At 42.0% G+C, this 26,816-nt stretch overlaps 1 protein-coding gene across 3 annotated transcripts in view; it reads left to right on the forward strand.

Annotated features, from left to right (window-relative positions):
* Window positions 1-26,816, forward strand: part of map4k4 (mitogen-activated protein kinase kinase kinase kinase 4) — a 51,493-nt gene that overhangs the window by 1,163 nt on the left and 23,514 nt on the right. For all 3 annotated transcript variants that reach the window (XR_007931538.1, XM_051904964.1, XM_051904965.1), the window contains exons 3-14: window positions 14,212-14,268; window positions 15,269-15,394; window positions 17,387-17,497; window positions 17,581-17,671; window positions 18,816-18,946; window positions 20,854-20,908; window positions 21,466-21,544; window positions 21,643-21,818; window positions 21,911-21,983; window positions 22,886-23,096; window positions 23,469-23,630; window positions 26,560-26,646. Coding sequence is in view for 2 of the 3 variants with exons in the window: in XM_051904964.1 (XP_051760924.1) it covers window positions 14,212-14,268; window positions 15,269-15,394; window positions 17,387-17,497; window positions 17,581-17,671; window positions 18,816-18,946; window positions 20,854-20,908; window positions 21,466-21,544; window positions 21,643-21,818; window positions 21,911-21,983; window positions 22,886-23,096; window positions 23,469-23,630; window positions 26,560-26,646 (1,359 nt within the window). In the remaining variant the exon portion in view is untranslated. The remainder of the gene's footprint in view (window positions 1-14,211; window positions 14,269-15,268; window positions 15,395-17,386; window positions 17,498-17,580; window positions 17,672-18,815; window positions 18,947-20,853; window positions 20,909-21,465; window positions 21,545-21,642; window positions 21,819-21,910; window positions 21,984-22,885; window positions 23,097-23,468; window positions 23,631-26,559; window positions 26,647-26,816) is intronic.

Here is a 26,816-nt window from a genome sequence, read left to right on the forward strand (position 1 = left end):
GATGGCGAAAAGGACTCGCATTGATGGTGAAAACGAGAGAAGTGCTTTTTTTAAACACTGGTTTCATTTCTACAGTTTAAAGTAAGCCACAGTATGCTCCTGTTTTTGAATCATTTAGTTAAAGATATAAATTTTAGCTTAAGAATGTGATTAAGTTAAAACTGCAGTGCTTTAAAGGGATAGTTCAGCCCAAACTCACGCTCATGACTCGCTGCCTTCTTCAAAACACAATTTTTAATGAAATCTGAGAGGTTTTTTGTCTGCATTGAAGGTCCATGTGACCCAAATGTTTAAGTTAGTACTAGTAGACATAAATGTAAAATAAATCCATATGGAGTGGTTTCCTGACTTCTGAAGAGACACAATCTTGTGATATAAAAAGATATCATTTAGACTTTTAATCACATATAAACATTGATCAGAAGATAAATAGAGCTCATCGAACGATAAACAAGCTCAAATGTGCTGCGTGACCGCCAATGAGTCAGTGAGATGTGTTTGGTATCCCTCAATCCGTCTCTTCAGATCTCACTTCATTAAAGGGTTCGTTCCCCAAGAATGAAGCTTCTCTCATCATCCGCTCTCCCTCGTGCTGTCTCAGACGTACAGGACTTTCTCTCTTTGCCGCGTGAGATTGTTGGTGTCTGTTCATCAGTTCTGTTCAGCAATTAGTAAGCAGATATTCTAGTGTAAACTACACTCTGTGCTGCCTGATTGTTTTCATTAGTGTGTGAAAGTCTGCAGAAATACATGTTTTAAACTATAGTTGACTTCATTATGTCAGATGTTTAATTCAGTGAGCGACCCCAGCTATCGTCCCAGAAATACATCATTTTACAATTGAAAACACTGAATTCACTGTGGGTTCGATCAGATGGTGGTTACTGTGGCTGACGAAGTGCGCTTCATTGAGTCATCACAGCAGGAAATGGATTGTGTTGTGCAGGAAGAGGCTTTAGCACCACAACCCACAGTACAACACACACACACACGTGTGGAGAATAAAAGAGTAAATCAGAGTCAAACGCACGAGCAGCACTGCCACCAAAACATGACTTCTCTGAGACACACAGCATATATTCTGGGATATTTCAAAATCAGTGTCTGACGTGTTTAAGCTTTTGTAATATAAAGAAATAAGACGGTGTTGAAATATAAGCAAAGCCTGAAATTCAGCACCAGATTCTGGAGACTGCACTCAGTTTGAGTCATTTCCACAAGTTCCAGACTTGTAGTGCGGGAAATTCCCATAAACATTAATCACTAAAACTTCGGCTGAATGAGTAAATAGATTCACACAGATCAACAGCTCAGATCAATCATTTGAAATGTTTCTGTCAGACTGTAATTTCACAGACAGCAGGGTCAGAAATTAATGGGGGCTTGGGGCAAAAATGCCCCCAAATTCAAGATAAGTTGGCAAAAAAAAAAAAGCCCCTTATGGCTGTCACGACTGAAAGTGTCAGTTGTGGCATTACATTTACTGTAGATTTGCTCATGTTGCGTCACATTTCTTTTTGCGTTGAGCATTATAACCAATCACACACGTTTCTGTTGAGCTTATGAATGCAGCGTCCAATCAGAGGAGGTGTTTAGTGCCCGAGCTCACTGACTCTGAACCTGCGTTCGTCAGTTCTCTCAGAAAGAGATTGATGCAGTGTAGACAGCTTCAGTGATTATAACCAGGGTTCATATCTCACCGCATCAGTGTTCCTTACTCACTTTCTTTATATCATTTATTCCCAGTTTGAATAACCGTTTCGTTTTTCATGCTACTGAAATAATGTATGTGAATTTTCTAATCTGTGAAAAGCAATAAACAAATTCATAAACAGTTTTTAGCTTGTTTGGTCTGTAGCCAGAATATGACTTGCTTTTCCCCCCACAAAAATCTTTCTAATAATCAACATGAATAATCATTACAATATCGAGAGTGGAAATCAGCAATAATGGTTTTGTCATCATGGCATCACACGAGCAGCATTAACCGTCAGATGTAAAGATGGCTTCTGTTGATGTTGACGGAGGGGAAATTTTGCCACGTACTGGAAAAGTAAATTCTGACCCTGAGGCCCCGTGTCCACCAAAGCGTTTTTTCCAGCGGCTAGTGTACTTTTCCAATTGTTTTCAATGGGAGCTCCGTGTTTTTTAAACGCCAGGAGTGTAACGAGGCGCTGAGCGTCTTCTTCACGCTCAAGCGCTGAGAGCTCTGTGTTTTTTACCGGTTGCCTCGAGTTGAAGAATGTTCAACTTTGAGTAAAACACTGCGCTCATCACTGTCACTTTTTAGCCAGCCGTCCAATCCAAGTGGAGGAGGGGCGGGACAAATACAACACCGACCAACTGTCACAACATTCTTACTGTACAACGACATCAACAAGCAGTTGGATGAGAAATTAATATTGCTGGTCTCCGAGCATAATTAGCAAGTACTCTAGATCGTGTCGACATTTTAAGTCAGAAACAAATTACCTGCAAAATCATTATAAGTAACAGTGCTGCGGATATTCTGTATCATAGCAACAAAGCATCTCAACTGACAAAAAAACATTGAGCTGCTGAAGCGCTCTCATCGCTCACGGATAGGCCTTTAAGCAGAGCGCCTAGCGTTTTCAGCTGGCTAAAACGCTTAGACACACGGCCTAACAGACAGTGAATCAGCACCAGTGAATCTCTGAGTGAATCAGCACCAGTGAATCTCTGAGTGAATCAGCACCAGTGAATCTCTGAGTGAATCAGCACCAGTGAATCAGCACCAGTGAATCTGAGTGAATCAGCACCAGTGAATCTCTGAGTGAATCAGCACCAGTGAATCAGCACCAGTTAATCTGAGTGAATCAGCACCAGTGAATCTCTGTGAACCAGCACCAGAGAATCTCTGAGTGAATCAGCACCAGTGAATCTCTGAGTGAATCAGCACCAGTGAATCAGCACCAGTGAATCAGCACCAGTTAATCTGAGTGAATCAGCACCAGTGAATCTCTGAGTGAATCAGCACCAGTGAATCAGCACCAGTTAATCTGAGTGAATCAGCACCAGTGAATCTCTGAGTGAATCAGCACCAGTGAATCAGCACCAGTTAATCTGAGTGAATCAGCACCAGTGAATCGCTGAGTGAATCAGCACCAGTGAATCTCTGTGAACCAGCACCAGAGAATCTCTGAGTGAATCAGCACCAGTGAATCTCTGAGTGAATCAGCACCAGTGAATCTCTGTGAACCAGCACCAGTGAATCTCTGAGTGAATCAGCACCAGAGAATCTCTGAGTGAATCAGCACCAGTGAATCTCTGAGTGAATCAGCACCAGTGAATCAGCACTATTGAATCTCTGGGTGAATCAGCACCAGTGAATCTCTGTTTCTCTCTCGTGATGCGTTCGGTGCTCATGCGCAGTGAGGTGTGTGAAGGAAGTGTTTGCAAATTTTACTCAACTTTGCTTGCTGCAAAGGCTAAATAATTGCGTTAATCTGTCATTTATTTTCTTATTGTCAGGTCACTGGTGGTCAGAAACCCATGTGACCACATCATGTGACTGCGGAGAAGCCCGCCTGCTCCACGCCGACTCAACTAACGTGATCTTTCTGTGGCGTGTTGTCAGAACGACTGTGTTCAGCCACATCACAGCGCTCACAGTTGAACCCGCAGCCGAACGCCTTTTCATTCACTTACTTTCCGCTCAGCTGTTTGGATCAAATTGACAGTATATTTTTATTAATATTGTTCTGCGCTCCACCTGAGGACAGTGTGGGAACGTGTCACAGTACTGATGTACGGTACCTTGACAAAGGGTTATCCCCGATTCGTTGATTCAGTCTGAGTGTGCCGTTATGAACCGATTTCATACCGTACAGATGACGTGTTTGTGCTCTGCTGCTGGACTGAGGAACGTTTGATTGTTCATAATATGCAACCTTCGCCTATATGTTTAATGACAACAATTTTATTTAATAGAAAAGTTGATTATGTGGTCATCCACATCACCTAACGTGTGACGACGGGCTCTGAACTTACAAACTCATCGAAGAACGTGAAGATTGTGCTTTAGGAGCTGTGCTGAACTGTTTTACTGTATTTACTGAAGATTCTGGAGTCACACCTGTCAGTCAGCGGCTTTCTGTTACAGTCTGATCTGAACACACACACACACACACACACACACACAGGGCTGCACAATTAATCGAATTTCTAATCGCGATTATGATTACAGATGCCACGATTTCATAATCGTTCAAAGGCTTGATTACATGGAAAATATCCGCTTATATTATGCTGCGTGTTTAAGAGGTGTGTTATGAGCATGTCATGAGAGGAGAATCACGACTACTTCAGAGTGTAAAAGGTCTAACCCAGCACAAAAGGAGCTACCATGACATGGTTGTACGCTGATATGTTGAACGCACGCGAAACACCAGCACCCGCCATTTTTAAAAAGCCGTGTACACAGCCTATATATTTACTCCATGAACTAACTCTACAAACATGAAAAACAGTGATAGGACCTCTCAACCTTATGCTAAGGAGAAAATCCAGCGCAACTTTGAGCAGACCAAGCAAAACATGATTAAGTATCTCTGCTAAGCTAGAGACATTGAGCATCAACCACATGGTAAAAGCTAATACTGTTTCATATACTGTGGACAGGACTGTTAAACAGATCGTGAAATAATCCTGTGTGCTCAGGATCTGAACTGTTCTCAGCGCCGTCAAAATAAAAGTAACAACAACAAGCGCAGTTTCCGTCACTTCAGCCCCCAGGGGATCATCGCTTCTCAGGGGAACACACTGGGGGCTAGTTCCTATATCTAAGTTCAAAGAACAACCCGATGCAAAAGCCCCTATGCACATGTTGACTTTTTATTATTATTTAAAGAAGAAACCAAACCAATGTATAGCTTAGGTTTAATGCTATAGAAAAACAAAAAATTCAGGAAGAGTGTTTTCAGCTTGTTTTTTATATTTATACAAAAATATTGCATGCAGTTCTTCAAACAATGCTGTAAAGCTATTCAGTACAATATTCAATGTAAATTGTTATAATCATAATTAATAATCGCAATAACAATTTAAAGGGAATAATCGACAATTATGATTGTGGTCGTAATCATGTAGCCCTACGCGTATGTGCGCGCACACACACACACACACACACACAGTGACGGGGTTAGGTCTAATAAAGGCCATTCACAGTTTCCTAAACCTTCAGAAGTTCATAATTCAATTAAAAGTATTATTTCAGCAAAACTGCTTCACTGCTTATAAATATTTGAAAAACATTTGTCACGTCAAGTCATGTGATGCAGCCAATGTGCAGAAAAAACCATAAAACAGAGAATGAAGTCATAATGAGGACAGATTCGTGACTGTCTGAAAACAGCAGATAACTCCATGTTTTTAAGATGTGCTGCAACTGTCAAAAACATATTTATGATATTAGTAAATCAAAACCCTTTTTAATGTGAAAATATAGGGTTCAGTTGTGCGGCGCTGGCCTGTCGGTCTCAGACCGTGTGTGTGTGAATGAGGGCTGACCGCGTCTTTATATAACGCCCTATAATCAATGAGGACGTTCACTGACCTGTGTTTCAGTGAAGATACTGTACTGTCTGAGTGTGTGTGTGTGTGTGTGTGTGTGTGTGTTGTGCAGCTCATTGGTCAACCCTGGCTGTTTAATGGTGCTATATAAATTAAATTGACAAAAAACTGACACATATATCACAATAGTAATATATTTATATCTTTATTTGCTTGTAATTAAAATTAGTTAAATGAAAAAAATATAGTTGTTGTTATTTAAATTGACTGGGTTCCTAAAACACCAGTGTGAAGTCAGTGAATGTGATGATAGTGTGTGACCGTGTTCATAGTTCAGGGAGGAGGCGGGAAGCAGCGAACCGTCAGTGTAACTGATGACAAAATAAACAGAACGAAATGAAAGTCAGCGGCAGCCCCTCACAGCCGACTGACGCAGAAACAAAACGACAACTTAAAGTCCAGGCCCGGTCCTGTCTCGTCCTGTTATCCGTCCGGAGCTCCTCTGCGGGACTCGGGCCGGTGTGAGGCGCAGGTGACGCTTGTTTACACTCGGCCCGTCCTGCTTCACGCCACAGACTGAGACACGCCCTGCGTCTCAATCAGCTCCCTCGGTCGTGTGAATGAATGTGGCCGACTGACCACTGGACGCACACACGTCCACGTCTGAAAACAGTCTAGAGTAACGCTTTGAGGCCATGTGACGACTGATTCAGTGTGTTCAGTTTGATTGCTGAAAGAGGTCTGAAGTCACTAGATTCTGGAAATGATACATTTCTTCAGACGCTGCGATGGTTGCAATGCGGTGTTTCATTTAAAAGCATAAATTCAACATTTAACACATAATAATAAAAATAAACATATGCACTCCACTCCACTTTACTGCAGCGCTGCCGTCCTGCAGATTTGAGTTCTTTTATTCCAATAAGAGGTCACGCTGTGACATGTCGATTGATTCTATTGGTCACACTTCTTCATGTGATACGAGTTCATAGGTCAGAGTTCGCCAAACTTGAACTTTGGAGCGCAGCGATGTGAATCTTCCTCGCATGAGCTTGTGTTTCCGGCCTCCAGCGTTCACGTGTGTGTGTGAATAGAAGTCAGTGGAGGAACTGTGTATCGTGAGCATCTGCTGTAGTCACGACTGAACCCTAGTGTGAACATCCGTCCACAGCTGAGGAGTCTGGATGAGTCAGCAGCAGCAAAATATCTCACAATGTATCACAAAATAATAATCACAATATACTTTTTTGACCAAATTGTGCAGCTCTATGCTGTAATAATAAATCATGAATAAAAAAACATCAAATATTTCATTTTTCAAATATTTAATGTGTTGTCATTGAGCTGTTTTGTGGTGAAAGCTGCACTCACGCCTGAATGAATCTCAGTGAGCGTGAAGATCACAGACGGCAGCCATCTTACATGTGTGTTCTGTGTTCTGGAATCAGACGTACTTCTCTTCGTTATAGTGCAGGTTCTGTACAGGAAGTGATGAGAGAAGCGTGCCGTCGCATCACATCAGACGTCTTTATTAGTCGAGGCCCGCGGCCGTGGCCTGCTCACTTAAAATGGAGCTCGTTCTCTCTCTCTCTCTCTCTCTCTCTCTCTCTCTCTCTCTCTCTCTCTCTCTCTTAAAGGGGAAGTTCACCCAAATATGAAAATTGTTGTTCCAAACCTGTGACTTTCCTCCTCCTGTGGATCACTGAAGATATGTTAAAGAATGTTAGTAACCCACAGTTTTGGTGACCATTGACTTCCACTGTACGCTTTTTCCATCCTCTGGAAGTCAGTGGGTCCATCAACTGTGTGGTTACCCATATTCTTAAAAATATCTTCTTTTGTGTTCAGCAGAAGAAATAAATTGATACAGGTTTGGAAAAGTTGAGAGTGAGTAAATGATGACAGAATGATGATTTTTGGGTGAACTGTCCCTTTAAATGCAGTTCAGAAATGGTTCCAGCACAAACGGGGTGTGTGTGTGTGTGTGTGTGTGTGTGTGTGTGTTTTCACAGATGATGTGAGTTGTGGAGGTTTCTTCATCGGTCATGTCCTCACGATCAGTGTGAATGTTCAGCCAACAGGCTTCTGAACACAAACAATGGATTCTTCTTCATATCAGGAATGAACATCTGCCCTCTCACAAAACCCATGTGTTTTTTTTCTTCAGTGCTTGTCGATTGTTTTTCTTTGTGTCGGCCAATGAGACGCAAGCTTTGCGTCACGTGTCCGGAGCCGCTGCAGACTCAGAGTTTTTGGTGGCGCTGACACACTGAAAACAGTCCAGGATGATCATGGAGCTGCTGCTGTTGATCACATGATTCCTCAAACAGTCACACTTTAGCCCATTGTGAGTCACTTTTGTGCTCTTTAGGAGAATGCTCATGTTTACAGTGGCTGCAGTTGAGAAATTCACTAATCATGTAACACACATCTTTATGATCATAATGTGATTGTGTGCGCATGTGTGTTTGAGGCCTGGACTGGAGTTATGGCATATCAGATGGCATTTTCCATCACACACATACAGATAAAAGCTTGTTCACTTATTTTCATATGATTCACAAGCCTCAGAGAACTGAGCATGTGACCTCAGCACGAGGCTCTGATTGGCCGAGGGAGTTTGTAACCAGGCAGACTCATCAGGCCGTGTTGAAACACACTGACTCTGAATGTGTGAGAGGAGCGTCTGATTCCTCCTCTGTCTCTCTCTCGGTTGCTGTGGTAACTCGGGTCTTAATCTCTCCTCAGGCTGTGGAATAGGGCCGTCCAGATTAACCCATGTGATCCTGTAACGGCTGAAGATCCTCGTGCCAGAATCCATTATCACTGAGGCTCATTTTGATGGACTGAACTCTGTTAGAAATCTTCTTATGAAAAGATTTGTAATGAAGTATCTACGATAAATTTTAAAAACGAATTTTAATTATTTAAAAAAAAAAATATATATATATATATTTTTCAAACTTTCTTGCCATGAATATAGCCAGGGTAGCTGGCATGGCGCTAAACTATAAACAAAGAAAGAAAGTCTTAAAGGGTCAGTTTACCCAGAAATTTCTGTCATTCCTCACCCTCATGTCGCTCCACACCCGCCACACCTCGTTCATCTTCTGGACACACATTAAGCTCTCACGTTGCTTCATAGATTGAGTTTAAGCCACTGGAGTCACATGGAGAACTTTAATGATGCCTTTCCTGTTTTTCTGGATCTTGGAGGGGAGGTTGTGCTGGATCTCTATGAGATCTTATTCCTTTATTTAACCAGGGGAAGTCATATTGAGACTGTAGTCTCAACGAGATACCTCTCAGATTTCGGCCTGTGTCCATTCTCGAACCGTTCCGCCCATCCCCACTGCAGAAAATGGGGTTCGGTGCTGAAGAGATCGCTTTCACTCCGGCTCTACAACTACACGGAAGTGATGCGGATCGCGGTAATGTCCACATCAGATAATCCGCGGGTCAGGCCGGCCAAAGTAATACAAAACAACATTCCAAGTAGTTGCGGGTGGATGAGAGAGAAATCATTAATGTGTTGATTTTAATAAAGACACGGAAGTCTCATTTAGTTAAACACAAGGAATGTGCGTCACTCTTTTACTTTCGTTTTCAACGACTACGCATTTCTATTCAGGGAAAACCAATCAAGGAAAGCATGTGCCTAGAGCACCTCCTAGTGGTCATCATATAAAACACAAAAGATATTTGCTTAAGTTAGCAGCTTTAACTAAAAATATACTCAAGCTTAACAGAAATTATTCTGTTTTTTTTTAACATTTATTCATTGTTTTTTCAACAATGATGTAATGAAACAGGTTTTACTCCCTTCAAACTAAAATTGTCACTGTTTATAGGCTATTAAGGAACTTTGTCATTTTGCCAAAGAAGAACTTTTAACAGCAGATTTGGGTGATGTTGGAGCTGATCCGCACATCTCTAGCACACAATCCCTATTTTCACACTGAACACGGGTTAGAGCTCTTAAATTTGAACTCTCAAAGTGCACCAGATTAAGGAATTTATCTTTAAAATGTACAAAATTGTCGTGATCAGGATTTTACCACCTCCGCCTCATTTTGAGGCAGGAAAAGCCCTGTCATGGATAATATTTGAAGCTCATGTTCTCATTGGTCAGGCACACCCGGTGAGAAGGTGGCAGATGTTTTATTTTTGGCTGAACTAACCCTATAAGAAGCAGTGAAACACCTGCTTGATAAAAGTGTGGCGGCCGCCGGGACGAGGTACTCTCCAGAAACACTGAGAGTGACAGTCCAGTGGAGACACATCAGGTCCAGGAGCCTTATCAAAATCTGTTTTGCTTAGAAAAAATGTTCAGAATTTCTTTTGTGAGGATTCAGAAGTATGCAAATTGAAATGGCCAGTTTTTGTTATTTTGTTCCTGAGGGTGAGGTGATTTGAAGCTTGACCTTGTCGGGCCGTGAAGGTTTTGTGGCAGCAGCGTGAAGAGTACTGTACTGTTGTACATGGAGGAAGAGATTTGAAGTACTTCCCCTTATGTGACATTTCCTACAGATGAAATGGTTTTGCTGCTCATCTGGTCTTTTGAATCTGAATAATCTAAATGAAAACAAAAGCTCAGAATGAATGTTGACTGATGGACACACACAAACCATTTCAGACTTTCCCAGATGGTGGAAGGGTTAAATTAATTTCAGTAATAATCGTTGCACACTTTGAAAGTGCTTTAATCAAGCTGGTGACGCTTCGCTCAACTCATCTCACCTAGAGTTAAAGGGTTAGGGTTAGAGATGTGCTTCATGAACACTGTTTGTTATACTGAACCTCTCTTCACATCCTGATGGCAGTCAATAATAGAAGTGCTCTAAATATGAAAGAAAATAAAGTTCGTAATGTGCGTGTGTGTGTGTGTGTGTGTGTATATATATATATATATATATATATAAATCTACCTGCATAAATAGTTCAGAAACATGGCAGGAAAAGGAAAATAAATAAAAGAGAAGAAAAACAACAACAACAAACAGTCCTCCTAAAACAGGTGATCAGAATTTCTGTATAAAAGAATGCAGAGGTTTTCAGAGTCTCCAAAATCTGTCCAAATTACGATTAATTAGTTTAGTTTCTCCAAAGGAAAAAAGGCAGATAACTGATGTGGTAAAAGTGGGAAAATACAGACCACCTCAGAAGAATACATTTTTTTTGCCCAAAAATAAAATAATTATTGAATAGACAAAAAAGTTTCCAGGTGTACGTTCAGCAGATAAAAGAAGGGGAAGTTATCTTAGAGAAGTTCTGGATCACAGAATGAAGCCTGTCCAGAACGACTGAATGTGATCACAGGGACAAAATAACTGGGAAAATGTGCGCTTGTATCTCTTACATTAAAAACAGAGATTTGAGCAACTAGAGCAGGGATTCCCAAAGTGTGGTACGCGAGCTGCCACCAGGGGGTGCGCGAGAGGAAAAATGTAATGGCGGTCTGTTTTTTTAAGTGGGATTTTTCCATACAATAAAAAAAACACGAACAGTAAACATTTCATTTGTAATCGCTTTTATTTTAAATAAAAAATTATAATTTATTAGTTTTTGTTAGAAACGTAGAAGAAGACAGCTGCTGCTCTTCTTTTATGCACTGCAGGCTATATGCGTGTCAACTCATTTCTTTCATTCCATATATATATTATAAATATGCTGAACTGGCTGAAATCAGGGAAACTGTCAAGTGGGACATCTTTTCTATTTCGGAGCTTATTCTCTTTAATGTTTTGGATCGTTTGTAACTTCATTGCAATTTAATTCAATGTACTGTCGTTTTAATTTCCATAACCGTTGTGTTATGATGATGATGATGATGATGAGGCTAGCTCCACGGTCATTTAATAGGCCTATTGCTGCAATGTTTCTTTTACGCGGCTGAAAATAACCGTGCTGTCTGTTACTGAGCCTGTGTCTGTCACTCGTCCTCTTAAAAGTGAAGCTTGTGCGTAGCTTTGTTGCATTATATTGAAACTTTGTTGTTATTGTCATGCGTGTTCTGGTTATTTGCGCATGAGTCTTTATATGGCGATAAAACAAAGCTTTGTTGCGTTTTTTTGAAGTGGGGATTGGGGGTGCGCCAACCCGGTTGGGACATAGAAGGGGGTGCGCAGGAAAAAAAGTTTGGGAACCGCTGAACTAGACAACATGAAGGCAAACGGGTGTAAAGTAAATCCTGTGGAAAAAACTGAAATTGTGTTCATGTAGAGAAATTGAAGTACACTTTGGAAAAATACCATTACAGATCTTAGTCCAGTCTGAACTGAATGATGATCCCGTTCCCACAGCGGCTTCAGAGAATCAGAAAACAACTATTGGTCATTAAACTTTGAAGAATCACTTTGACAGATTCAGTTTCAGCAGGATTTGTTCTGCCTTAAGAGACTCTGTGAAAAGCCGAATTTGAAGGTATTTGAATAAATCTACAGGGAAAATGTTAGTCTAATTTGTTCAAATGAATTCAGAAGTCATCAAGCCTGAGAAATCAGACAAACCCTCGGAGCTCCAACAGACAAACTTCAAACCGCCGGAATAGATGTTTGTGGCTTCTCTAAATACAAAAGAACATTGTCTGTCCTGATGTTAGTCCTGATGGATTCTGCCAGAGTAAATAAAGCGTAACGGTGATGCAGGACACCCGTCTTCAGCCTGTACTGGAAACCCTTCAGACATCATCCTCTCGACACGGACAGAGCTTTAATCACACTAATAACAGTACTGTTGTCCTGTAGTTCACAGTCAGAAGGCTGATGGGTCTGTAAGATGAACACTCTTCAATGGAAGACCATGTCTGAACTGCCCAGACTTCCTCCAGCAGGAATATCTATCTTTGATATCTATTGTTTGATCCATTTCAGAGGTGGGCAAAATCAGAATTTAAAATGGACTGAATAAAGCTCTCTCAGAACTTGACTGACTGACGTGTATGCGCGTGAGTCACGGTCACACGCACACAGAGCAATATTGACTGTTACGGCATTATACACTTTTTAACAAGCAGAATAATACAGTCACGATACACATAATCTCACTTTTAGCTGTCTTTTATAGTATTATAGTATTTCAAAGGACAAAAACATGAACTATTGGCTTTACATCATCAAGCTGTCACGTCCCTGTGCGGTCACACTCTTGGCACAGGCCTTGCGACGGTACTGTCCTCCAGTGTTAATGGTGTGTTTAAGCTCGAACGCTCCTCCTCTGAAATGAAAGCTAATGAAATCTCGTACGGATAGGCAGCAGTGTTCGAGTCTGTCGCTTCTGAGCTATAGAGAGATTCATAATCTCTGAAAATATTTATAATCAAAGGATCTCTTCAGATGTCGCCACCTACTTTCCTTATCATATTAATTGAAGATCATTATTTTGATTCTTTAGTTGGTGAGCAAGTGACTAGATTTTTTGTGACCAGATGTTCTTATTTGGTAAAAATAGCTTTTGAAAGTGGCAAGTGTGGTCCATATTCAGAGGTCCATGCATTCACAGAAGCTTTCAGATTAGGGATGGATTGCTTATGTATTTGCTCTAGCTTAATGACGATTCCTCAAGATTTTTCCTAGGAATAAGATGTCCGCGTGGTGTGGCTTTAGCTGCATCCCATATCCTAGCTGAAGACATTGGGGAGTCTCTGCTTTCAAGCCACACTTGTGATAAACTGTCCAGAACAAACGAGCAGAAAGGATCAGTGTTCAGAAGAGACGTATTAAACCTCCAGTTTGAGGTTGTGGAGATACAGACAGCAGGGTCCATGATCTGATAAAACAACAGTCAGTACGACAGGACTGAACTGCTGCACAAACTGTTTAGAGATGGAAACATAGTCAAGAATATGAATGTGAGTAAAACGTATAGTCTCTCACTTTAGGCTTCACTGGCACCATATATCTGTCAAACCTGTATAGATGATTGAGAACACTAGATGAGGAGGATTTGTCCAGAGAAGCATTCATTATGCAATTAAAGTTTGCAGCAAGAAGACCCAAACCTTCACAGCACTGCTCCTGGAGGAACCGTCCCGCAGACTTCACTTCCAGACAGAGATGGGCTCTCCAGTCACAATTTAATAGGCTTCAGATGAAGGACATGAACATCTCTGGGAACACCTGGATTGGCTGCTTCAGTGTGTGTGATCAGGGCTGAGACCTCTGCTTTACAGCGAGAGTTAAACAATAAATCATCCGTCAAATAAACATTGAGTGAATCATGATTGTGAGAGCGGGTGTATGATGTTAGAGAACTGAGCCTGTGATCAAAATGAATCTCCCCTCGGGGTCTGATTCTTTGTGAAACTGCAAATACTGATTGAGTTTGTGATCGTTTTCTAATTGTTACCACAGTATACTTCCATAAGGGCTGCTGGAGAAAACTTTACCAGCAGTCAGACTAAAGGTAGATACAACTATTGTGTGGTTAAATCTCAATACGGTCAAGTGACCTTTATTTCTACAGCACTTTATACCGTACAGAGTGTTTCAGAGCAGCTTCACAGTGATAACAGGAAAATAATGATTCAATGATTTTTGTCCACAAATTTCAGCCTGTTTTTCTCTATAAGTGGCTGAAATTTCGGCGTATCCTACAGCGCAGAACACACACATGCCCTGCTTTTGTTTCTTTTGACAATGATCGTATCTTCTAACTCATTTCCTCTGTGTTTCCGTTCAGGGTCGACATGTCAAAACCGGACAGCTGGCAGCCATCAAAGTCATGGACGTGACTGAAGTAAGTCCTGCTTTTCACTTCAACACATTCCGGTTTGGAAGACAACGCGAAAAATATCAAGACAGACACTGTTTCTACACATTATATATATCTTTTCTGCTTAGCAATACTATGAATGAATTGAGTACGTCAAAAAGTAAAGTGACATAAAAGTATAAAAACAGATACACAGAACATGCGCAGGAGTACAATAATATAACCCATTCTCCCTATCCAGTGTGACACGAGAGGAACGGCAGAACTAGCGTAGCATTTGGCCCTTATTTTGCTTCCTAAGAAAGCGACCGGTTTTTCGCCCGTTTGGTGGGAAGAGAAACTAACCCAACGTGTTTGTATTTGTTGCAGGATGACACAATGCAGAAAATAATTAGTTATTTTGCTCTGATACTCTTTTTCTAGTTTTTCATGTCCTTCCAGATTTATACATTTTGTGAAAAGCAAAAACGTGAGTCTTGATAAAGTGCCAAAATTAATTAATTTTACTCATCAAAAGATTTATTCTGTAATGTGTACAGTGTAGTGACAGACTCGATCATTTATATGTACAAATCATTCAGTCAGCCCATTCCTGTTTCTAACATGATTAATATTATTCATTATTCATATTCATAAGAGCAGAGAGATGAATGTCCTCTTGCATTACAATGATGCACATGTGATATTTGTGAGTATAACAGCGGCACGCACTGACGTCTCGGCTCTAGACTCGTGATGTCTGTGACATCACTGACACAAACACATCAGCTTCCTGTCCTCCTTCACTCACACAGACCTGCGTCTGACTGACTTCAGATCAGCACGACAGAAGACTGTTTTTATTTTGTTTTTTTTGCTCAGTTGTGGTTTATTCAAGTGAAAATCTGTCCATATTCTCATAGTAGGTAATAATTGATTAAAAAATGAAACACTGACCTCAAATACTGTATTCATGAGACTTTCTCTGTGTGTGTGTGTGTGTGTGTGTGTGCTTGTGTGTGTGTGTGTGTGTGTGTGTGTTCAGGATGAAGAAGAGGAGATTAAGCTGGAGATTAACATGCTGAAGAAATACTCTCATCACAGAAACATTGCCACATATTACGGCGCGTTCATTAAGAAGAGCCCTCCAGGACATGACGACCAGCTGTGGGTCAGTTACACACACACACACACACACACACACACACACACACACACACACCTGTTCATACTCAAGAGAAACACTGTATATCCATACCTTCCCAGGAATCTCATGCCCGGTTTCACAGACAGGGCTTAATCTAGTCCCAGACTGAAGTGTTTGAGCTGTTTTAACTGAAAGCATGTGTTAAAATATGTCAGTGTCATTGTTTTGTCTCAAGATGAACACCAGTAATGTTTTTTCTAAGGCATGTTTATAAAAGCTTCTTAAATGTCCTAACTGAATGAAGGTCTTCTCCTGGGGCCGGTTGCATCAACTACTTAGACTAGTCTTAAAGTTGGTCATCTAAATTATTTCATCAAGACTGCTCCTAACTTTTTAAAGCCTGTATCATGAAATGGTAGATTGGTCTAATTGTTAAAGACTGACCAGCCCTTGGTGAACTGCTACATATTAGTTCGTAAGACACAGTTTGAACACAGTTTATGCATCTAATCTAAGCCGTGTCCGTGAAACCAGACCTCAGAGTGTCTGTATTCGGCTGGAAGTGTTTTCATCTCATGTCAGGTTTATTGATTGCAGAGCGTTTCTTTTGGGACCCGGAGCTCCTCGAGGGTTTCCATCTACAGCTGATCATGTGACACTCATTCAGATCCTACACAACAACGCTGTTGATCGTAGTGTCGAGCCCTTCTCAGTGTCCAGATGTGATGGTGTGGTACTACTGCCAATCTCACAGCAAAAACTTTATTATACATATTAACAAACTAAATTAAACAGTAGCATGTAGATTTCCAGTGTATTTATTGTCATTAATTGTTGGTTCGGTCATTAAGAGAGAAGTCTGGTGCTGGAGATTGCAGTAGTGTTCGTGTCACTGACACTGCAGATCATAAACCGTAACGAACAGAGGCTTTACAGCAGACGAAGAGCATCTCGCTTCAGTGATGTGTGTCCCAGCTCACAGTCGCGTCACTGAGCAGCGTGAATACTGGGACTAGTGTTCACACTGGAAATGTGCACTTAAAAACTGGGCTTTCCAGCAAAAACAAAAGTTTATCAGATGGAAAAAATGTAGAAGCTAAGCATAGTTTAGGCTAACAAGAATTGTGAATAACCAAAAAATGACAATAAAATGCTTAACCCAATGTAAATGTGAGAACCTGCCCCAGATCTACTTTCATTATACATCCGACTCATTTTAACGTGTCGCTGTGGTTTAATTGTTCACTTCTCACCCTGCAGATATTACAAAAATATGATCAAACATCAATATTAAACATCAACATCCAAAACCACTGCTAGAGAAAACCAGCATTTGTGTGATTGGACTTTTGACTCTTTTGACCTTATATTTACCAGAGGTGTGGTCCAGACCAGATCCAGACCTGTGGATCCCACAACCAGGAAGTGCCTTTTAATGCACCAAGATGCTGAATTTATTGTATTGTTTCCAAGTACAACCATGTAAATCAATCTAAACATGGTGAAACACACTTTCTGCCTGCTAGTACAGACACAAACTCCAGAAACACACCACATTTCAGCCTGTAGACTGAGAACAAGCGGAGTGTGTGACGACAGATAGAGAAGTGTTTTCCACCGGTTCCCTGAACTAAAGCGCTTTATTCCTCTACTGTAATCCAGGGAAGATAAAAGTGTCAAAAAGCTGCATATTTAGAAAAGAAGAAGAAATCCTAGAGGATTGAGTCCTGTTCCCAGATATCACATTAACTGCACAGATCCAGGCCACGTTTATATGGTCTCGAGACGTCTTGAGATGAGACTCTGATATTTCCTGACCTAAAGACGTTGTGACGACTTGCCCCGCACCAGCACGTGTAGTTTTTCTGCTTTATTACTCTGAGTAAAAATGAAAGTGCAAAAGAAGGTTTCTTTATTTGACGCTGTTTGCTGAGATCTTATCATCTTCAGTTCCGTGTGTGTGTGTGTGTGTGTGTGTGTGTGCATACAGTAAATCTGTTGCTCTTGTTTGTGTAGCTGGTGATGGAGTTTTGTGGAGCCGGTTCGATAACAGACCTTGTGAAAAACACGAAAGGAAACTCGCTGAAAGAAGACTGGATTGCGTACATCTCCAGAGAGATTCTCAGGGTATGAAGCGCGCGTCCACACTAGCGCGGCAGCGGGTGTGATCGTCTGGAGCCGCTGATTGAGTGCTGTTCTCTTCTCTTCAGGGTTTGGCCCACCTGCACGCTCATCACGTCATCCACAGAGACATCAAGGGCCAGAACGTGCTGCTGACGGAGAACGCAGAGGTCAAGCTAGGTCAGATCTCTGCTTCCTCTACGTTTATCTCCAGCACTGTCACATGCTGTCACAGCCGACAAGAATATCCTTCCTTGAACAAAATCATCAGGAAAAAAAACAGTCGTTTTATTATTTGTTTTCTGTGTTCAGTGACAGCCCACATCTACTCCATTAATCACACTGTTTTGACACACCGTACGGTAATAATGATGCGGGTATGAAATATTATAGCTGTTTACAGAGGAAACATTATGATAGAAACACACTGACAACAGCAGTTCTTCTATCAATATCCTGAGAGAACGGTCACCTAAACGCCATCTCACGTGAACACCGCCAGCTTTTCTTGCCATCCTGCCGCCTCTCATGTGTTTTCATACAGAAGTGTGTTTCATGCACACATGGAGCATGTGAGAGGTTGTTCTGGTAATGAATATTAATACCTGCTTTTGATGGAGAGTTGAAATATCCTAAATCTGTCACTAAATATTAATAAAATGAAGCACCAACAGCAAGTTTTATTTTTATCGGTCACTCATTTCACTGAACCTGTTCATGGCTGGAAGGATCCTTTTAAGTGTGTAAATTAATCGGTTAATTTCCTTGTATTTTTCAGTTTCGTTTTGTTTTAAAGTTTAGAATCAGTGAAAATCCCCCACAGCACCACCTAGTGTCCAACCAGCGCTGATACAGCTGAACACAGATGCTGAACCTGTGTGAAAATGATCAAATCACGTCAAACTAATTCACTTTTGCTTTCCAGGGCAGTATTTGCCTGCTGGATTTGAGTTCCTCGTATGTTTCTAACCAAAGGAGCTCCTCACAGTTCATTCAGGCTAAAGCTAAATATATAACTGATTAACGCTGGTGTTTTACCAGACTTCAGGTGTAGTGTGCTCGTGTGTGATGCTGAAGCAGATCGATTTCTCATCTTCTGCTGATGTTTTGTGACGCTGCGGATTGATCGGTCCTGAAGGTTCACGTAAGGCAGCATAAAAACAAGTAGAGATGAAACACGTGCAGCTGATTCATAACTAGTGTGTAGTTGTTGGTGAAATCACACCGAGCGTCTGCTGTGCAGCGGATCGTCCGACTCTCTTTCTGAAGCTCGTGTGATCGTGACGCGGTGTGTGTCAGCTGATCTCTCTGGTCTCGTCTGCAGTGGACTTTGGCGTCAGCGCTCAGCTGGATCGGACCGTCGGCCGCAGAAACACCTTCATCGGAACGCCGTACTGGATGGCTCCAGAGGTCATCGCCTGTGACGAAAACCCGGACGCTACTTACGACTACAGGGTAATGAGCTGACACACACACACACACACACACACACACACACACACTGACCGATTCTCTGACAGAGGGCTGCACGATTAATCGTAATCGAATCGAAATCGCGATTTGGCTTAGTGCGATTATGACATCGCAAAGGCTGCGATTTTTAATGATATAAATACGTACACAGCGTGTTAGTGAAGAGCTGATCTGTGATCAGTAAATGACGCTCCATCTGAGAGCACTGCATTAGAAAAAGCAACACATGTCAAATATACAAACTTTCCAAACACGAGAAGCCTTTATTAACTTTTTTTTCCTAACAAAACACAACATTTAATGTGTTTTTACTCCAAACTCACTTCATAACGTCAGTTGAGTGTTTGAAATAGCATTTTGATTAGCATCAGATTATAAATATACTTTATTATTACGGAAATACCCGAGAAGGCTTGAAGAAAACATATAAACCATGTATTGTTGTAGTCGTGTGTTTATTTTATTCATGTTTAATCGATCAGAGCGATTCTACCTTCTTTTTATTCAGTCACATGCCCGTTGGGGATTTCCTGGAACAGCGTTTGTTACATTGCGTGTATTTGGAGGATCTGCTCAAGGGCGCCCTCCGGCGTCCAGTCTGAAACACATGTTTAGCGCCAAGTAAAGCTCACTCAATCCTATTCTGGGTAAAAATAGGAAAAATAATTCCTCTCTCTAAAGAACTTTGAGGGAAACATATAATCAGTGTTTTTCTCCAGCCTACATAAGTGTACAGGGTTTTTTCCACAGTGGATGCATAAGAGGCACGTAATTCATATTAAATACATGAGCTGTGTCCCAATTCAGGGGCTGCGCACTGCGGAGTGCATGAAAGGGGTGGGGCTTTGGAGTGGAGGGTTGCCAGGTCTGCGCAACAAAACCATCCCAAAAGTAGCGTAATCACAGCACAAGTGTAAAAGTATCCCAATCCCAGACGTGGAAACAGTGAGCCGAGCATCGTTACATGGCTAGCGGCTGTGTGACAGACAGCTGACAGCTGACGTTTGTGTGTGCACATATTTTGGTCCAGTGTCCCGTCATCGCCAGCAGTGAAGCATGTCAAAACCCAATAGAAAGTCATAAAACTTTAAAATGCACACACAAACTTCAGCTGTCTGTCACACAGCCGCTAGCCATGTAATGACGCTCGGCTCATCGTTGCCACGTCTGGGATTGGGATACTTTTACACTTGTGCTGTGATTACGCTACTTTTGTTGCGCAGACCTGGCAACCCTGTACCTCAGTTAGGCCTTCCTCCACTCCAAAGCCCCGCCCCTTTCATGCACTCCGAAGTGCGCAGCCCCTGAATTGGGACACAGCTATGGACTCCATTTTTTGATTTTGCATACCTCCTGACAAAAATAAAGAAATTATTGAGACAGATTTTTATCATAATAATATAATATTTGATAATAAATCCTTAGACGTTTCTAATGATTTATAGACATACTGCTTGCATGTTAACAGGTAACCCCACATTTTGTCATACAAGTTTTAAATATTATTTTGTAATTATTATAGTTATATTTATAATTAAATACTAATGCTAAATACTTTAATAATGAAAGTTATTACAACAGTAATGTGTCTTACTTGGTTTAATATTTTTATTTAGCAATAATGATAATAATAAAAATAATTAGTCAAAATAATATATTAGCACAAAATTTCGGGCCAAATTGTGCAGCCCTACAAACAAGCAAAACAAGCCTGGTATTGTTTATAATTTTTTTTTTTTTTTTCCGTTTGTTTTATAAGATCGCATTTTAAATCGCAATTTTAACCAGAAAAATCGCAATTAGATTTTTTTTCTGCAAATCGTGCAGCCCTGCTCTGACACCATGAATGAATGTAGAGCTGACCAGAGGATATTGTGTTTCCTGTGCAGAGCGACCTGTGGTCCTGTGGGATCACGGCTATAGAGATGGCGGAGGGCGCTCCTCGTGAGTACTTCATCACACTCCTCCTCTTCAGACGGCTTCTTCTGGCCGCTCGCATGCTCCTTTCTTCCACTTTATGTGTCCTGATGTCCAGTTGCTTTTATAGTCTATTTTAGAGGAAATGAATGTACTGTTTGCTCATTTAAAACTCTGTTCCTGGAGGTCCACAGCCCTCCACCTGTAGTCTTCCAGTAATCCTGAAGGATTTGATGGATCAGGTGTGTTTGTTGGGGCTGAGGACTGTGGCCCTCCAGGAACTGACCCTAAATTCTGTCCTCTACCTTTGACTCTCTCTCCTCGTTGGAGCTGCTCTCGTCTTACTGTGGAAGTGAATATGGTTTCTGTGGCTCCACGAGCAGAAGTATCGTATCACGTCACTCTTGTGCTGATATAGCTGCCATATATTAGATAATTATGTCTCATTTGCATACATTCAAATATGCAGTTGGTTTTCACACATGATCAGTTGTGACACACAGTTTATTTTTGGTCAAACATTACCTTTAATATCCAGAATTGCTAATTGGGTTTAATGGGACGTGTGTGTCGGTGTTTTGCAGCGTTGTGTGATATGCATCCCATGCGCGCGCTCTTTCTCATACCCAGAAATCCTCCACCCAGACTCAAGTCCAAGAAATGGTCAGTACCTTCATCTTCTTGTCGTATTGATGCCAGCGGGTCAAAGGTCTCCGGTGTTCCTTCAGAAACACTCTCCTCTCCCGTGATCTTGTTTTCAGGTCCAAGAAGTTCTTCAGCTTCATCGAGGGCTGTCTGGTGAAGAACTACACGCAGCGGCCGCCCACCGACCAGCTCCTGAAGCACCCCTTCATCAGAGACCAGCCCAACGAGAGGCAGGTGCGGATCCAGCTCAAAGACCACCTGGACCGCTGCCGCAAGAAGCGCGGAGAGAAAGGTACGGTCCGGCGTCTGTGGCCGTAGAGACCGCGTGTGCGCCTGAGCTCCTGTGTGTGATCATGTGATCATGTGTTTGTGCTCTGACCGCAGATGAGACCGAGTATGAATACAGCGGCAGTGAGGAAGAGGAGGAGGAAGCTCAGGAGCAGGAAGGAGAGCCCAGGTATGACACAACACACTGGCAATATATCAGCCGTTCTGCAGACCCAGATTACAGACGTGACATCAGCAGCGGTACATGTGCGTTCAGACGAACCTTTCTTACTCCTCCTCTGGATTTGATGAAATATCAGTGTGCAAATCTTCAGCTTAACACGGTTTTGAAGCCACATTTAAGAATAAATTTCTGTATGAAAGTGATTGATTTGGTGATCATCGTTTGTTCACGAAACTTTTGTATGCAGATTTCATGCACAGATTTGTGTATTAGAGCGGCACGATTCTGAATGAATAAACTAGAGATCACGATTCTCCCATGATTTCTGACAAAATGTCAACTGCTGCAGTCTATTTAAAAACGTTTAATTCATTTGAATGAAAGGGTTAGTTCACCCAAAAATGAGATTTCTGTCATTAATTACTCATCTTCATGTCGTTCCACACCCGTAAGATTACTTCTCTTACAGTAGGATTCCTAGACCTGAAAACTTGCTCATCATTACAGGGTTTATGAGCCGCTGGAAAGTCACGTCAGCTTTATTTATATAGCGCTTTTTACAATGCAGATTGTGTCAAAGCAGCTTTACAGTGATAACTGGTATATAAATTTTGGCTGCACAGCAGCTCTTAAAGAAAATAGTGTCATTGTCCATCTTAAGTTCAGTATTGATTCATTCTGATGTAAGAAACAATAGTTATTAATTTAGTTAATTCATCTAAAACACTTGCCTCACAGTAATTCATCAAATATTGTAGATTTTTATAGGGAATATAATTTTTCTCTTGGACTGCTGAAAGTCATATGGCTGGTTACAGTATTTGACTTGTTTTGGGTGTATTTATTGTCTTTATCTGCGTCTCTTGAGTTTAAGGAGCAGTGTGTAACTCTGCTCTGAACTCCCGCAGCTCTATCGTGAATGTGCCGGGCGAGTCGACTCTGCGCCGGGACTTCATCCGTCTGCAGCAGGAGAATAAGGAGCGCTCGGAGGCACTGAGGCGACAGCAGCTCCTCCAGGAACAGCAGCTGCGCGAGCAGGAGGAATACAAGCGCCAACTACTGGCTGAACGACAGAAGCGCATCGAGCAGCAGAAGGAGCAAAGGAGGCGGCTGGAGGAGGTGAGCAGACGCCAAATGATGCTGATTGACATGGCATTTGAACACACATCACATGCCAGACCTGAATCAGAGAAAAACTAAAGTCCAAAAGAAGTTTATAGATGTGTCGGCCTCAAAAAACCAAACTGGTGAAATGTGTCAAACGCCTGCTGTCTAATGCTGTAAAGAACAACTACATCCATCACTAGAATATGTGTTTACTGAAAATGGCAAACATTTGTCACACCCTTCTGTCTTGTATGTTGAGACTTAAAGTGGCAATACTTTTATTATGAAGGACAACACAAGACAACACCGTTACTGAGCTGAAACATAAGGAAATGGCAATAATGACTGTAAGTTTAACAGCAGAGGAACTCATGTGTACTACAGCAACAGAGACGCGAGCGAGAGATGAGGAGACAACAAGAGCGAGAGCAGAGGAGGAGAGAGCAGGAGGAGAAGAGACGCTTGGAGGAGATTGAGAGGAGACGCAAAGAAGAGGAGGAGCGCAGGAGGGCAGAAGAGGAGAAGAGGAGGGCTGACCGTGAGCAGGTGAGTGTTTGTTCTTCAGTGTTTGGTAAAGCACATCAGTCAATGTAAGCAGTGTGTTTGTAGCTCAAGAGAAGGTCTCCTATTCAGAGAGACGGTTAGAGGGGAGACGCTCCTGATCATTGGCTAAAATCAGCCATCTGGGGGATTTAAAGTTTTCAGTGAAACGCTGAATAAAGTTCCACATAATTGATTTCTAATCCGCAATCTATTTAGGCACCTATTGTATTTATTTATTAGAAGGATAGCCCCTTGAGACGCGACATCTCATTTATTGACACAGATTTCACAAATTGATTCAGTTCAGATTCACAAGCTCTTGATTTCGATTGATAGATTTGTTTGGAGATATATATATATATATCAGGTACAGTACATCAATATTATACAGTACATCAGTCTCCGAACTAAAGTTGTAAACTTTGTCAGTTGGTACTTTAATAAAATAATATTAAAGGTTAACAACTGTCAAAATACAGTTATTTACCAAGTTTTACACAGCACAAACCTGAATTGTGTAGAAGCATTGTAGTTGCACATCTGGCAGTTTTTTTTTATATATAAACCTTCTAATGATATAATTGTTTCTTATCAAAGTTGAGGAGATTGGCTGTAAAAAATAACTTATTAATTGTATGTTTGAATAAATCTGACATGAAAACACTTAGAGGTTAAGAAAAAATATAATGAATATGTAATATATTGCATATATTTATCAAAATGCTTGTCTTTAGTGTTAATTTTCTAGCTAACTAATGAGTTTATGGTCATTGAATGATTTTCCTGAGGTAAATATAATAACGTGTGTGTTTCACAGGAGTACATCTGAGTGTAACATGTATATTAACTTGTGTTTGTGTGTAACCCCTGTGTTTGTTTTTCAGGAATACATCTGTGTAACGTGTGTGTTTGTTTGGCGGGAGTACGTCTGTGTAACGTGTGTGTTTGTTTGGCGGGAGTACGTCTGTGTAACGTGTGTGTTTGTTTGGCGGGAGTACGTCTGTGTAACGTGTGTGTGTGTTTGGCGGGAGTACGTCTGTGTAACGTGTGTGTTTAGCGGGAGTACGTCTGTGTAACGTGTGTGTTTGTTTGGCGGGAGTACGTCTGTGTAACGTGTGTGTTTGTTTGGCGGGAGTACGTCTGTGTAACGTGTGTGTTTGTTTGGCGGGAGTACGTCTGTGTAACGTGTGTGTTTGTTTGGCGGGAGTACGTCTGTGTAACGTGTGTGTTTGTTTGGCGGGAGTACGTCTGTGTAACGTGTGTGTTTGTTTGGCGGGAGTACGTCTGTGTAACGTGTGTGTTTGTTTGGCGGGAGTACGTCTGTGTAACGTGTGTGTTTGTTTGGCGGGAGTACGTCTGTGTAACGTGTGTGTTTGTTTGGCGGGAGTACGTCTGTGTAACGTGTGTGTTTGTTTGGCGGGAGTACGTCTGTGTAACGTGTGTGTTTGTTTGGCGGGAGTACGTCTGTGTAACGTGTGTGTTTGTTTGGCGGGAGTACGTCTGTGTAACGTGTGTGTTTGTTTGGCGGGAGTACGTCTGTGTAACGTGTGTGTTTGTTTGGCGGGAGTACGTCTGTGTAACGTGTGTGTTTGTTTGGCGGGAGTACGTCTGTGTAACGTGTGTGTTTGTTTGGCGGGAGTACGTCTGTGTAACGTGTGTGTTTGTTTGGCGGGAGTACGTCTGTGTAACGTGTGTGTTTGTTTGGCGGGAGTACGTCTGTGTAACGTGTGTGTTTGTTTGGCGGGAGTACGTCTGTGTAACGTGTGTGTTTGTTTGGCGGGAGTACGTCTGTGTAACGTGTGTGTTTGTTTGGCGGGAGTACGTCTGTGTAACGTGTGTGTTTGTTTGGCGGGAGTACGTCTGTGTAACGTGTGTGTTTGTTTGGCGGGAGTACGTCTGTGTAACGTGTGTGTTTGTTTGGCGGGAGTACGTCTGTGTAACGTGTGTGTTTGTTTGGCGGGAGTACGTCTGTGTAACGTGTGTGTTTGTTTGGCGGGAGTACGTCTGTGTAACGTGTGTGTTTGTTTGACGGGAGTACGTCTGTGTAACGTGTGTGTTTGTTTGGCGGGAGTACGTCTGTGTAACGTGTGTGTTTGTTTGACGGGAGTACGTCTGCGTAACGTGTGTGTTTGTTTGGCGGGAGTACGTCTGCGTAACGTGTGTGTTTGTTTGGCGGGAGTACGTCTGTGTAACGTGTGTGTTTGTTTGACGGGAGTACGTCTGTGTAACGTGTGTGTTTGTTTGGCGGGAGTACGTCTGTGTAACGTGTGTGTTTGTTTGGCGGGAGTACGTCTGTGTAACGTGTGTGTTTGTTTGGCGGGAGTACGTCTGTGTAACGTGTGTGTTTGTTTGACGGGAGTACGTCTGCGTAACGTGTGTGTTTGTTTGGCGGGAGTACGTCTGCGTAACGTGTGTGTTTGTTTGGCGGGAGTACGTCTGTGTAACGTGTGTGTTTGTTTGACGGGAGTACGTCTGTGTAACGTGTGTGTTTGTTTGGCGGGAGTACGTCTGTGTAACGTGTGTGTTTGTTTGGCGGGAGTACGTCTGTGTAACGTGTGTGTTTGTTTGGCGGGAGTACGTCTGTGTAACGTGTGTGTTTGTTTGACGGGAGTACGTCTGTGTAACGTGTGTGTTTGTTTGGCGGGAGTACGTCTGTGTAACGTGTGTGTTTGTTTGACGGGAGTACGTCTGCGTAACGTGTGTGTTTGTTTGGCGGGAGTACGTCTGCGTAACGTGTGTGTTTGTTTGACGGGAGTACGTCTGCGTAACGTGTGTGTTTGTTTGGCGGGAGTACGTCTGTGTAACGTGTGTGTTTGTTTGACGGGAGTACGTCTGCGTAACGTGTGTGTTTGTTTGACGGGAGTACGTCTGTGTAACGTGTGTGTTTGTTTGACGGGAGTACGTCTGTGTAACGTGTGTGTTTGTTTGGCAGGAGTACATCCGCCGGCAGCTGGAGGAGGAGCAGAGACACCTGGAGATCCTGCAGCAGCAGCTGTTACATGAACAGGCGATGCTCCTGGTGAGTGAATCCCTCACATCTCTACTGAAATGCACAATCATTGCCTGATGCTGTGAAAGCAATGAAACTCTTTGCCAGTGATTGCTTTTCTTCTAGATCAGAGATGGTTCACACATTCTTGCACTAAGAAAGAGCCCCTATTCAACAAAAATGGTCCTTTTTAGCATCAT

The sequence above is a fragment of the Ctenopharyngodon idella genome, chromosome 9 (assembly GCF_019924925.1).
Source record: "Ctenopharyngodon idella isolate HZGC_01 chromosome 9, HZGC01, whole genome shotgun sequence".
NCBI lineage: Eukaryota > Metazoa > Chordata > Actinopteri > Cypriniformes > Xenocyprididae > Ctenopharyngodon > Ctenopharyngodon idella.